Source organism: Malania oleifera, chromosome 3, assembly GCF_029873635.1.
Source record: "Malania oleifera isolate guangnan ecotype guangnan chromosome 3, ASM2987363v1, whole genome shotgun sequence".
In the NCBI taxonomy this organism is placed as follows: Eukaryota; Viridiplantae; Streptophyta; class Magnoliopsida; order Santalales; family Ximeniaceae; genus Malania; species Malania oleifera.
In genome coordinates this window covers 97,136,261-97,150,866 of record NC_080419.1, presented here as the reverse complement: position 1 = coordinate 97,150,866, position 14,606 = coordinate 97,136,261, and the positions used below count along the sequence as shown (strand labels likewise).

General features: G+C 35.4%; 1 protein-coding gene across 1 annotated transcript in view; it reads right to left on the bottom strand.

The window, feature by feature from the left end:
• LOC131152364 (carbon catabolite repressor protein 4 homolog 6) overlaps positions 1–14,606 on the bottom strand; it is a 53,641-nt gene that overhangs the window by 16,419 nt on the left and 22,616 nt on the right. The window contains exon 4 of the mRNA XM_058104206.1: positions 3,732–3,797. Within this exon, the coding sequence (XP_057960189.1) occupies positions 3,732–3,797 (66 nt within the window). The remainder of the gene's footprint in view (positions 1–3,731; positions 3,798–14,606) is intronic.

Genomic DNA, 14,606 nt, shown 5'->3' with positions numbered 1-14,606 from the left:
TGATGCAATTATCATTATCAAACCCATAACCTTGGCTCTAAATACATTCAGTCTCCTTTTTAATTGTTGCAGTGTTTGTGTCATGTGATGCAGTTAATTTAGTAACTTCTGCAGTATCACCAATGATTTTTGAATCATTTAATATTTGATGAGACCTAATTCGTCCTCTTCCCTTCTTCAGTGTCTATCAGGTTAAATTTTGGTATTAGAGTGGGTGCTAAACTATAAAGCTTGATCTGTGGCATCCAAGGTGATCATTGTACTTACTGAGAGACAACCACAGATAACTCTACCTTGTTCAATGGTTCAAATATTAGGATGCCTGACTGAAAACCTACATTCAAGATATGGATATGGGTTTGTGGAAATTAATCACCAGGGGTCCCCCCACACCCTCTAGACTTGTGGACAATATGAAAGGGACTATGCAAGAGGATGAACGGACTGATAATGAAAAAAAATAAAAATACAACATAAAGCTAAAGCTATGGACTAGCTATGCTGTGCTTTGAATTGTTTTGAGTTTGATAGAATTAGAATCTCTACTCATGAGTCTTCTAAGAAATTAAAGATAGAGTTGAATGTCACTTATCAAGGAACCACTCAAGTAAAAGTCACAAGTAAACCTATTAATGTATAATTATGAACTCTCCAAGATGAAACCAGTAGAATCTATTTCTAAAAACAGTTGGTCAATTTACCAAAATTGTTAAATCCTTTGCAAGCATTTAGAAAATATCATTTTTTAACACAAAAATGTCAAAAATGTGCATAAGTTCCTAAGAAAATCATGGAAATTGAACGTAATGGAAATCAGTAGCAAGAATCTATTTCTGAAAACAGTTAGTCAATTTACCAACATTGTTAATCCTTTGCAAGCATTTAGAAAATATAATTTTTAACACAAAAATGTCAAAAAGGTGCATAGGTTCCTACCAAAATCATGGAAATCAAACGTAATGGAAATCAGTGGCAAGGTCTTAAATTTCGATTTTGACTCAAATTTCGAAGCCCCAAAAGTACAAAAATTTTGACGGAAATTTCGATTTTGATGTAAATTTTGATTTCAATTGGAAAAAATAACGAAAATCAGTAGTAAAGCATGCAATTCTTTGTGAAACTTTAGAAATGGTTAAAAAACATAATAATATAAGTTTTAGGACTAATATATTACAAATTAAATACATCTATGTTGTGTATGAGGTGGAAAAGTTGTAATATAGTATGTGTATCAAACATATTTGTCAGATAATGCACATTAAACATATTCAATTAATACAAATGAAATTCATAAATCATTTGAATATTACTTATTATACAAATAATGATGAATGGTTAAATAAAATGTTGCTATAAGGTTTTTTTTCATATAATTTCAAAAGAACTTGAAATAATCTTTTGTTTCGATAAAACAAATAAAATAAATTAAAAGAGAAATTTCACTTCACTCCTAAATATCTCATTTGAATTCCGAAGAAATTTCATTGTATAGTTAAAATTTCAACAAGTTTTGCTAAAATTTCAAGATTTCGATAAATTTTGGATGATTCGTTGATATTTTGACGGAAATTGACTGCCATTTCGATTTCAAGGATGACGGAAATCAGAAATTTCAACAATTTCATGGAAATTTAAGACCATAATCAGTGGAGCATAGGATTTTAGTTTGTAGGATCCTTGATCAACATGAAATAACCATGAGCAAATGAGATTATGAACAAATAAAAGGAAAGAAAGATTTAACTTTGAAGCCCTCCAAGATTTACCATTCAAGTGAAGAAAAAAATGATGAGGACTAAGTAATGAGAGTATAGTTTAGTAGTAGATGTTGCGAACTTCTTGAAGCTCAAAAAATATCACAATAATTCCTTGAAGGACTTCAACCAAAAAACAAAACCAATGGAACAAAAGGTGATCAAGAGTGACAATAAAAGAAGCCTGGATAATATAGGTTTGAATCGTTTGATTACCCCATTATTCAAGAAAGAGAAATTCAAGATACAAAAAGAAGACAATGTTTGCAGCATGGAGCAATACTGAAGTCAAATTTTTCAGAAGATAAGCACTATGAGGAAGAAATGCCTAATCTCTATTTGATGGGATAAGAGAAGAAAATGAGGAACTGACAGAGGGAATTTTTTTCTTGGAAAGAAATAGAAAGAAGGTGATAAATTTAAGAGGATAGTATTAATTTGAAACTGACAAGGAGAGGCAAATTTAATGTGAAGTCCTTCTACAATGAGATTATAAAGCAGACCAAGGGGTGGATTTCTCCCAGGTTCCAGCTTGGCTTTGGCCCATAGCAGCCTAGCTGCTGCTTAAAGGATTTACCCCAATCCATGTTGGGAACCATCTTATCCTTGAAAAAGTCTTCAAAATATTTTTTTCAGAGGCTTGCACAATTTCGTTGGCTCCTAACAGAGCATGCAGATGCTCCATCTCCTTCCACTACAACTCTCTGTGATGATCAAGGCTCTTCCTACCCTTGTTGCTTTCAAAGGCTCCAAACACCTTTCCCGCTGCCACCAAATCTCTCGACACAAAGATTTGGTAAATGTATCCCCATCCTCTCTCAATCAAACGGACGTTTTCTCTCCCATCTCCACAATTATCAATTCAGATCGTATGGGCAGTCTCCAGCGTGGGACAATAACCCCAGTTTTTTCTCTCCATTTAGAGCACCTCTTAGCCTCCATGAGGCATATCCCATGGCGCTCAGCATTAGGCACAAAAAAGGCACGCCCAGTGCATACCATCCTCTACCTAACAGAATGGGCAGCATATATCCTATTTTCAGCACAATGAGCAGTTCATTGCTGCTCAAAATCATTCAAGTAAATAACATTCTTTACTTTTTCATTTACTTAAAGAACATGGAGATAAGGAAATATTCCCCATTTGAATCCAATAAAAATGTTTAGAAAGTAAAATTCCATAAAGATTAAAAGGTTGACACACCCTTTTAAGAACAAAATGAAAGATTTTCAAGACCGCTTGCCTGTCAATTTCAAGTATAAAGATTTCCCCTCAAACTTCAGATATAGAATATGTTCAGAAATCAAAACATCTGGAAAAGAAATTGTTCTTAATAAAGTTTCACAAGGTTTTGGTTAAAAAATATATATATTCTTACACTAGACAAATTCTGGAGTCTGGACATGGTTAGCCACGTGCCTTAAGATTAACTTGATATGGATAATTTTGAAATACTGTAACAAAATCATGAAATTAAGTCAAATAAATATCTAATCAGAAAAAACATATAATTAAATTATAAATCAATAACTTAATTCAAATTATTAGTTTCCACTGGCTTGATTGTTCTAGAGCATATGGTAAAGTTTACATGTAAAATTTTTATGCATATTAATGATAATTTGTTTACAAACTAAATAATATTATTTATTTAATATGAGCATGTTATACAAACATTAATAAATGCCCCATCTTCCTCAGCCGCATGCCTGCACCTTGTGCCTGGTGCACTAGGTGCCCTTTGCACTTTATCGTGCCTTGCACGTTTAAAAATAGTGCTTTTGCAACCATTAGACAAGATTCTACTAATATGTAGGTTCAAAAAAACATGTTCCAGCAGCATGCATCAATGCTTTAAACAGATTCCTACACAGCAACATGAACATGTATCCATGCAGCAAATAGAAAATGGGGAAAAGTATTTAGATCAAACAATTACAAAGCCTCAAACAATCATCGAGTCCATCAAAGCACACCTTCCAGATGCCACTGTATCCTTGGAGCTTCAACAACTCCTCCAAATCTTGAAATCTATCAACCTCCTGTGAATGGAATGAAATTGTAGCAGGAGTGAAATTAACGTCGAACCCATGAGAAACAAAGAAAATAAAGTCTTGCACCATACAAGAGAGAGAACAAATCAAAACAGGATAACATGACATGACTGATTTTCATCCTAACTTCTTTGCATATGGTAAAGAAAATGCAACAGAAACAAAAGGAAAAATTACATAACTACCACAGGCAATACATAAAATTCATTTAATAGAAACGAGGTATGTGCAGAAAAAGAAAATGCTTCAATTAATTCATAATCTGTAGAGTGTAGATTTATCAACAATTTTATCCCAGGAGAATACGAATCAAGATGTGAATCTTATTAAACATCTTGCTAAGAAAATAAAGCAATTGACATATTTTTACGTAGGAAACATGCGAAGTCACCAATTCACTACTAAGAAGAGGGGGCTTTCTGGTACATGTATTCTCAAATTGGGCCAAATTAATTCTCACTGTATGTGCTTCTATATACTGACGCAGCCAAAAATAAATGCTTCAGGCTACACAAAGTCAAAAAAAAAAAAAAAATTGGATTATGAACACTCTTTCTGGTTTGGGGGGAGGGGAGGGGAGGGAGGGAAAGAGGAGAGTTTTTAGACAAAGGAGGAAGATTTATTAAGATTGAAAAGGAGTGCAAAAATTAGAGGTCAATATGTCCTACAAAATGGAAGAAAGTCATAAAATAATACGAACTGCTGACATAACAAAGCTCTCCAACTTCTATGCACATCAGATAGCATCATTCCTCTGAACAATCCAAACATAAAAACCAAGAGGGAAGCCAAAAAGAAAGCCCTACTCGAAATCAGGTCAAAAGACATCACCCACCCACTGAAGATTCTAGAATTCCTCTCCAACCAAATGTACCACTCCAGCAAAAGTAGCACATCTCCCAAGTATCTTCCCCAATCCTTACCACTACCCAAAACCCCTTAAATCTCTGAAGGAAGAAAGTTCTCAAAAGGACACACCAATGCTCCCCAAATATATCAAAAAGACTACTCCAAATATGCTGTTAAGGCTTTGATATCATGTTAAGCAACCACTTTACCTAAAAGCTTGTTAATGGTTATTGTGGTCATTTAGCATTAGGGGTGTAAGTGAGTCAAGGTTACCCGTGAGTTAGTCAAGGTTACCCGTGAGTTACTCAAGACTCAACTTGCTCTGTGACTCAGCTTAACTCGATTCCATTTGAGTTCGAGTTTTAAAATACTACTCGTAAGCCTAATCAAGCTTTCTAATTTTATTATTTTTATATTATATAAGTCACATAATATATATTTTATACCTATATTTTTACCATTATATATACATTATATTATACATAATTTATACATGTCTTTAACATTAATTTATAACCAAGTCAAGCTCGAGTTTTAAGAACTTGTAGTCAAGTCGAGTTCAAGTTCAACACTCTTTAGATCAATCAAGTTCAAGTTGAGTTTCAAACTCAACATTTTCAAGTCCAAACAAGTTCAAGTATCTCACTGTGTCAACTTGACTCGACTCAAATATATCCCTATTGCGCATTATTCGTATGTGCTAATGTTATGTTCATAAACATGAGTAAGGGTAATATGATCATTGGTTTGTATTGACACAATATAAATTGAGGGAGAGACATATCGTTGTGATCAAGTATTCTGTTGCTAGTAGGTCCTAGGTTCTATTCTTGATGCACGCATTTATGTAAGTTTGTTAAAAAATTATCGTGTTCCCAATATGGGTGTTATTCATTGTTTGTTTATCTCTCTACGTGCAACCAGGCTGCATGTGTGGGGGAGTATTAAGGCTTGATATACCTTGTTGCTCCACAAGCAAATAGTCCAAGTTCTTTTTTTTATTTTTTTCAAGATAATAAAACAAGTCTATTAAAAAGAAAACATACAATGAAATAAGGATAAGAAATCCCCCAAGAAAAAAAAAACGCAAATGAAACAAATTACATCAAAGCTGCCTTCCGATCCCTTTGATATCAAACAGCAGAAGCCCCCAAAAACCCCAAGAGAATGAGCCCAAAGAGAAGCAAGAAAAATAATTTTCTCCCAAAGCAATCTTGGAGAAGTCTCTTGATCTTTAAAAACTCTAGCATTCCTTTCCAGCCAAAGCGACCACAAGATTGTAAAAACAGCATAGTCCCAAAATATCCTTGCTCTCTCCTCCTTCCAAAATCCCAAAACGTCATGTTTAAAAAATCCAGCATTGTAGCTAGAGCCACCTCATCAAAGTATGAAAACAAATTGTTCCACATGCATCTTGCTACCATACAATGAATGAACAAATGACTAATTTTCTCATTAGACTCATTGCACAGAATACAAATGTCTGGACTAAGGGCTTTGTAAGGCCTCCTTTTTTGTAGCAGCATAAGCTTTTAGCTAAAATGGCTGCTTAACATATTCCAGGAGACTGAACAGCACAAAAACAAATGCTTATTTTTATCAGAAAAGTATAAATTCATTAAAAGATATCAAGGTGGTTCCACCCATGAACATACAGACAAAAGAAAATCACCCACATTGTAGGTTGTCAAAAAGTCAAGAATTGTAAGAAATAACAAGCCACTATGCCAACTAGTTACAATTACAAGCCAAACCAATCCAAAAACCGATCTGAACCAAACGGAAAATCCAGTTAACTGATTTGTTTCGTTCATATTTTCTATGGTTTTCACTTTTCAGTTAACGGTTAATGTTCATGAACTAACAGGTACACGAACCAAACTGATATATATATATATATATATTCAATATTTATTATATAATCATACAAATATATATAATGTCTTAAGATTAAAAAAACAACAGGTAAATTGGCATAAAAATCTATGGAATGGGAAAATTGTTCCAAGTCATTCTTTCATATGCTGGCTTGCCGCTAAGAATAGACTGCCTACTTTAGAAAGGCTGGGTTGCTGGGGTAAAGTGTCAGATGCTAAGCGTAAATTGTGTGAGGAGAATGTGGAATCCAGAGATCATTTATTCTTTGATTGTCAGATTGTGGGAGGATTTTTAAAGGAGCATTAGAAGATTTGAACGTTCGTATATACGATTTAAAATTAAATGGGATTCCGCATTGGCTTGCAGGGAAGAGGAATACGAATGAAGATATTAAAGTTCAAAAAGCATGGGCTGCAGCTGCATATCAAATCTGGAAGCTAAGGAATTTGATGGTGATTCAAGGTGAAAACGAAGAGGTGGAACAAAAGATAAAGAAAGCTACGCTTGATGCTAGGAGTTTTTGAATGTAAATGTAAATCTAATTCTCTTGTATTTGCATATGGTATTTCTGGTGTTGCAGGGGCTTGATCCTTTTTCCCGAGTAATGAAATGATTTTATTAGTTAAAAGTGGGGAATCATCACATTTTATTTCAATTTCTCTCATTAACAATCTATTTAGCACCCAAAAAAAATTCTTTAAGATTTAGAACCACCTCAACATCCTCTCCAGAATATACAAGTGCCATTACAGGTTTTTCACCAATATATCTATTTAAGTGTACCCCTAAAGTTCCACATTTTAGAACGTATGCGGATCTGCCATAGAGATCCGTACTGCGATACTGTTCCCGTTCCAAGAGCCAGAACATTCCATGTTCTAGGTAACAATGAACGGGATATTAGATCATTAGTCAATCCAATGTTTTTTTACAATTTCATTAGATGAATATACTCATTTCCGAAAAAAAGATATCCGAGAATGAAAATGCTAAATCATAGAAGGTATAGGATGTTTGCAATGTGGTGTAAAAGGAAAGGATTTTCCATTGGTTTTTTCTTCCTTCTGTAACTGTAAACCTTTAACTCTCATTAAAAATAGTAAACTCATTCCAAAGTTTATGATCTGGTGCTGCCCAAAGCTACTTCAATAAAGACCATTGTTGCATCTGATTCTTCCTTTCAATGTTCTGGTATAAAGGCATCTGTTGATCTTGAAGGATTGAAAATTTTGGGGCCGCAATGTTTTTATCTGCAAGGTAGTCATAATCGGCTCAGATCAGGTAACCAAACCGAACAATCAGTTAACCAAACTATTGGTTATCCAATAAATTCAATTCAACTCTAGTTTAAAATATCACCATGGCAACAGTTTGGCTCGGCAAACACTAGTTCGGTTTAGTTACTCAAACCATGAACACAGTTACAGTAGCAGTACATCAGTCTGATAACATGAAAGGGCATAGTCAATGCTCCTAAAGCTCTTCTATTTTTTTTCCCTCCACACAAAGCAAAAGATGGCAAGAGGAATAAAAGTCAAGGATTTCCTTCTTTACTTGATCAAGAGAATGCCTTTCCAAGGCCATAATTTTCCCTCCTAATTATCCCTCCATTGTTATGGCAGCAACCCATTGCCTCCTAATCAAAGTTACGGCCAGGTTTCAAAGATTTCCGGTCCAAGCAGTGCAAGAGGACGTGTTCAATTGACTCAGAGAAAAGTTCTGAAGCAAATAACAGGGAAAAATCACCTGAAGCAAATCATTATTATTAATCCTGTTAAGAACTATAGACCATGGAAAAGTCCTGATTTTGGAAAGATCTTATGGCTTCCCAAATAAGAGACTTCAAAGGGAATTGACACCATTAGAATTTAGAATCATTGGTAGGATGATCTAAAAATATTTGCATGAAGAGCAACATATATTAGGGGCTTTTTGTTCTTTTGTAATCAGTTGTAAATACACTCTGTAAAGTTCTATAACCCTCCAGTCAGTAATAAGCAAACAGGTAAACAGTTTCAGAAAAAATATATATTTGCATGAAAAAAAAAAAAAAAACTGAGAGGCATCTAATGTTCAAAATGACTATTATCTGACTGGAAGGAGGGAAAATTGATAGGAAAAAAGAATCTATATTAAGAAATAAAGAACGTACAAAGAAGGCTAGAAATCTTATGAAATTAATTAATGGATTATAGCCACATAATTAATAACATTTTCTATCACATTTAACCATCGTTGCAAATTAAGGTAAAGAGTGGGATGAACAATGGCATCAGAAAATTTGGGGACATGGAGGGGTACCTGTGATGAAATGAATGGTATGCATGCATGTGTTGCACAGGAAATCAATTTAAATTCGACTCAAAAGGAATCTAATTTTCAAAAACACTATTATCTGAACTGGAAGGGGAAAAAATATAAATATTAAGAAATAAAGAACATACAAGGATGGCAAAAATTCTTCCAGAATTAATTAATTAATTACAGCCACATAATTAATTAATAACATTTTCTTTCACATGTAACCCATTATTGGAAATTAGATACAGGGTGTGGGATGAACGATGACATCACAAAATTTGAGGACATGGAGAGAATGCAAATTGTGGTTCTTGGTACAACACCACACAGGCATCCATGCCATTCATTTCATCCACAGGCATCCCTCCATGCCCTCAAATTTTGTGATCCCATCGTTCATCCCACACCCTTTACCTTAATTTCCAATGATGGGTTAAACATGAAAGAAAATGTTTTAATTAATTACATGGCTATAATTAATTAATTATTGGAAGATTTCTTGTTTTCCTTGAGTGTTCTTTATCTCTCAACAAAGATTTTTTTTCTATCAGCTTTTTTTCCTTCCAGATCAGATAATAGTGGTTTTAAACATTAGATGCCTCATCGGGTTTTTTCTTCATGCAAATATTTTTAGATCATCTTACCCATGATTCTGAACTTTAATGGTGCCAATTCCTTTTGAAATCTCTTAATGATTTTTTAAAACTTAAATTCAACTCAATTAAATTTAATATTTTTTAAATAATAATAAATATAATATATAATATACATAATACACACACACACACACACACACACATATATATATATATATATATATATATATAATGCTTCCCAAATAAGAGATTTCAAAGGGAATTAGCACCATTAGAATTTAGAATCACAGGAAAGATGATCTAAAACTATTTGCATATAAAAATAAATAAAAAAAATAAAAAATAAAAAATAAAAAATAAATAAAAATAAAAATAAAAATAAACTGACAGGCATCTAATGTTCAAAAACACTATTATCCATCCTAGAAGGGAAAAAATTGATGGGAAAAAAACTCTATATTAAGAAACAAAAAATATAGATGGAAGATAAGAAATCTTACAAACTGAAACAAAAAACGAGAATAAAGTTAAAATCAAAATAAAAAAAAATACAACCAATCTTGCTAAATACCCAAAAAAAACTCTGCACTCCTAAAGCATCCTGTCAAAAGACACATTGAAGCCAAAAATACAAGTGATCCCAAATTAAATCAACAAAAGAAACCTTATTTTGGAAAATATAAGCATTCCACTCAAGTCAAAGCACCCACAAGACAAGAACTGCACACCACCATAAAATCCTTACATCCTTCTGCCTCTCAAATCCTCTAAAATCGATGAACAGAAAATCGTCTGAAGTACTAGCACCCATGCAACACTCTCCAAACAGACCAAGAAGCTTGTACCAAAACAACAAGGCCACGGAACAATGGAGAAACAAATGAGTACGTGTCTCACTTCTAGCACAATACAAAATGCACAAATGAGAGACGAACCCTTGCAAGGACTTTTAATTAAACTTTTGAAGAAACCTTAGCCTTCCACATATGATTAGCAAGGGGGAAATGCACACACCGAGTCATATGGATATAGAAAGAACTAGAAGAGAAAACACTTGAGCATCCAAATACCAAATATTAGCATTCACCCTGAAGGAATAAGTAATGAAATCCAATAAAGAAATAAGTGAAGAAAGGCCCTCCATTTTCCTGTGATTAATACTTCTATAAAAATTGAAATACCAAGAAATGAAAGCATAAACAGCAATCAAAAAACAGGAAAGAGAAGTATCATGATATAAGAGGGAAAACACCATAACCATCTACCCACAAGGACAATATTTTAGACACCAAGACCCAAGCCCCCCCTCACTCTTAATCCTCCTAACAACTTCCCAATTCATAAGTTGATTTCTCCTCCCACCCACTCCTAAGCCTAACTAAAGAAAATCATTAATAATTGGAGAATCTATCAGCCACCTTTACTGAAATTTTAAAGAAAATAAATAAAGAGGAACTGATGGGAGACAAGCCTGTATTAAGGTAATACAAACTCCCTAAAAAGACCACTCTTCCAACCATTGACACCCTTAGAAATCTTAGTGGCCACAAGATCCCAAAACTTTCAACATGGGAGGGGATGACCCCCAATGGGGTTCCTAAATAAGTCAAAGATCACTCCAGCACCCCATAACCAGCAAGCAAAGCAAAACTAGAAGTCACCTGCATGCTCAAATTAAGAGCACCTAAACCACATTCAGCCAAAGTAACCTTAAGCCCCAAAAGCAACTCAAAAACCAAAAGAATGGTTAAAATATTACTAAAGGAGGATTAGATAATAATAATAATAATAATAACTGAATAATCAAACAATTATAAGTGCAAAACTACTACCGCATCCCCACCTGTCACAAGCCAAGCTTGTTCAGCACATTATACTTAACTATGACAGGGGATGGGTAACCATCATGGAAATAGTAGTATAGGGTTTAATCATTGCGTCTGTTTGTGCCTTTGTGTAAAATTGAAGTATGACTCCTTGGTTAGTTTTATGTTACCTAGTGCTAGAGCTAGAATAGCATAGAAAGCTCTTTAATGGAGGGTGAGTGTTCATTAATCATTGTAAACTCAATAGCATTTGCAAAACATGTTTAGCATACTTGCCTCCTTGGCTAAGCACATGTCGCCTATAGAGGTGTTGATAATGAATTGCATAGTTTTAATGTTTACCGCATGAGCATGATTCTCACTTGCTTACATGATTGCTTATTGCTTCCGCTGACTTTGTATTCAATGGTTCTGGATGTGTTTTTGTGGTAAACTGCGATATACTTTCGGCTAACTAGTTAAGCAAGAGTGTTTTAGCTAGTGTCGCACGGCTTCTCACAAGGTGTGAAATGTTTGGTCCATAACGATATCAAATCCTAGTTAATTGCTTCTTGAATTTGGTTGCCTTCAAATTGTGGGATTGTGTGAACTATTAGTAAGAGACCATGCCTACCAATACCAAGAGAATTGAGGCACTAGAAGCGCAGGCTGAGATAGCCAACAATGTGGTCATGGAGATGGCCAAACTTGCTGAATGTGTAGACGTCTTGGAGAGATCACGAAAACACCAACAGAATTCTATAGTGGAAATGTCAGGATTCCCATGCTACAGTACAAGCTTTATAAATCCAGATAGGCGATCTTATTGCCAAGATGAACTTGATGGCTCATTTTGAGGGAAATTCCAACTCTATGAGGAAAAAGTATAGAATAACAAAGGTACCAGAACCTTGACAGTATAGGGGAGCCCGTGATGCTAAGGAATTGGAGAACTTCTTATATGACATGGAACAATAATTTTCTGTGGCAAGGACCGACTCAGAGGAGGAAAAAGTATCCATGGCGACTGTACTTGAGTGATGACACTAAGTTTTGGTAGTGTACCAAGTACGATAAGATACAAAATGGGCGGTGATTTGAAGAGAGAGATCAAGGCCCAATTCTTTCCTAAGAATGTTGAATACAATGCTCAGCATAAATTGTGAAATCTCAAAAACATTGGTAAAGTCAGGGAGTTTGAAAAATTTCTCCACTTTGATGTTGGATATCCAGGATATGTTATAGAAGGACAAGTTGTTTTATTTCCTAGAAGGCTTGAAACCATGGGTAAGGGCAGAATTTCATTAACAAAGAGTTCAAGACTTGCCCATTACACAAGCTTCTACAAAACTCTTGACTGACCACACTGGAGAGAGTTCCACAATGTCCAAAGAAAGAAGCATAGGAGGAAACAGCGGAAAGTCTTCCAAAAAGGGCAACCAAAAGTGGGGGAGCCAACACCAAGGCATCAACTTCAAAAGAAGATTTATTTTGGTCTTTCAACACTTCTAGTGGTAAGGGTAAGCTGCCTTGCTTCTTATGTCGAGGCCCTCATAGAATTGTTGATATCCCTCACAAATTATCACTCAATGTCTTACAAGCTTCCAACTCAGAGGGGACTAAGGAGATGATAAGGATGAGGTGGAAACCCCAAGGATGGATGCAATGCGGTTACTCAACACATTGGAGAGATAGGCAAAAGAACCAGAAGTTACTCTAACGAAACAATGAGAAGTTTATCTCAACCATGTAGGTCAAGAATTTGAGACAGAGTGAGTAGAGATGTCTTACCACATTGGTGGTGAACGAAGAGGTAGGCCAAGAGCGAGTACTTACTACCATTCAAGCTGTGTTGAATGAATACAAACTTGCGGTGCTAGTTAAGTTACCGTACAACTTGCCCCCACGATGGAGTGGGGAGCATGAAATTGACTAGTAACTAAGAGTGAACCCTCCTACTAAAGAGCAAATACCAAATGGCACCTCCAAAGTTGGAAAAGTTGAGGAAACAACTTGATGAGTTATTGGAAGCAAGCTATCTATGTACCTCTCAAAGCACCGTTTGTAGCACCAGTGTTGTTTCAAAAGAAACATGATAAGATCATGGGGATGTGTATAGACTACCGCATGCTTAACAAGGTAGTTGTGCACAACAAGTATCCCATTCTATTGACCACTAATTGGTTCTATTAGCTAGGTTATGCCAAATGCTTCCCCAAACTTGACTTGCAGTCCGGCTACTATCTGGTGAGGATAGTAGATGGCGATGGGCTAAAGACTACTTCATGACGAAGTACGGTGCATCAGGCCTATAAATTCTTGGTCATGCCCTTCGAGTTGACGAATGCACCATGACATTTTGCACATTGACGGACCAAGTGTTTCACGAGTACCTCGACAAGTTTGTCGTGGTATACGTGGATAAACTTGTTGTTTATTGTCCCACTATGAAGGAACATAAAGAGCATCTACAGAAAGTGTTCAACAGGTTGAAGGAGAATAGCCTTTATATGGAGAGAAAAGTTCTTTTTCACTGAAAGCAGCATCATATTCCTTGGTCTTGTGGATGAACAAGGTTGTATTCAGATGGATATGGAGAAGGTGAGAGCTATTCAAGACTTGAAGATCCCACGAGGAACTGCATTCCTTTCTTGGACGCCCCAACTATTCTCACAAGTTTGTAGAGGGGTGCACAAGGAGAACTTCCCCATCGACAAAACTACTGAAGAAATGTCATAGGTGGAACCACATAGAGGAGTGTCAAGAAGCCTTTGACAACTTAAAGGAAGCCATGATGCAATATTCAGTTCTTGCTTTCCCATACTTCATGAAGTTCTTTGAGGTATAGAAAAATGCATCAAACAATACCCTTGGTGGAGTCTTATTATAGGGTAAGCATCCTATTAGATGTAAGCTTAGTGAAGTGGAGTAGAAGTACACAACTCAAGAGAAGGAGATTCTAGCGATAATACATTGTCTTCGCTTGTGGTAGCATTACCTACTTAGGTCAAACTTCGCAGTGAAAACAAATAACTAGGCTATCAACCGCTTCTTTATACAACCAAAGTTATCACCCAAGCAAGCTGGTTAGCAAGAAATTCCTAGCGGAGTTTGATTTCTCATTCAAGAACAAGGCACAAGGGACAAACCAAGTCATAGATGCACTAAAAGTAGGAAGGCCATGCTTGCAGCCCTACAGATGGTAAACCACTTGACAATAAGGAAAATTAGCACAACAATGTAGGAGCACATTAAGGAGAACGCCCAAAACCTCATGAAATTGGTGAAAAAGGGCAAACCACATCAATTCTAGTTAGACGATGGATTGTTGATGATACATGGTAACCAACTCTTTGTGCCTCAAGCTA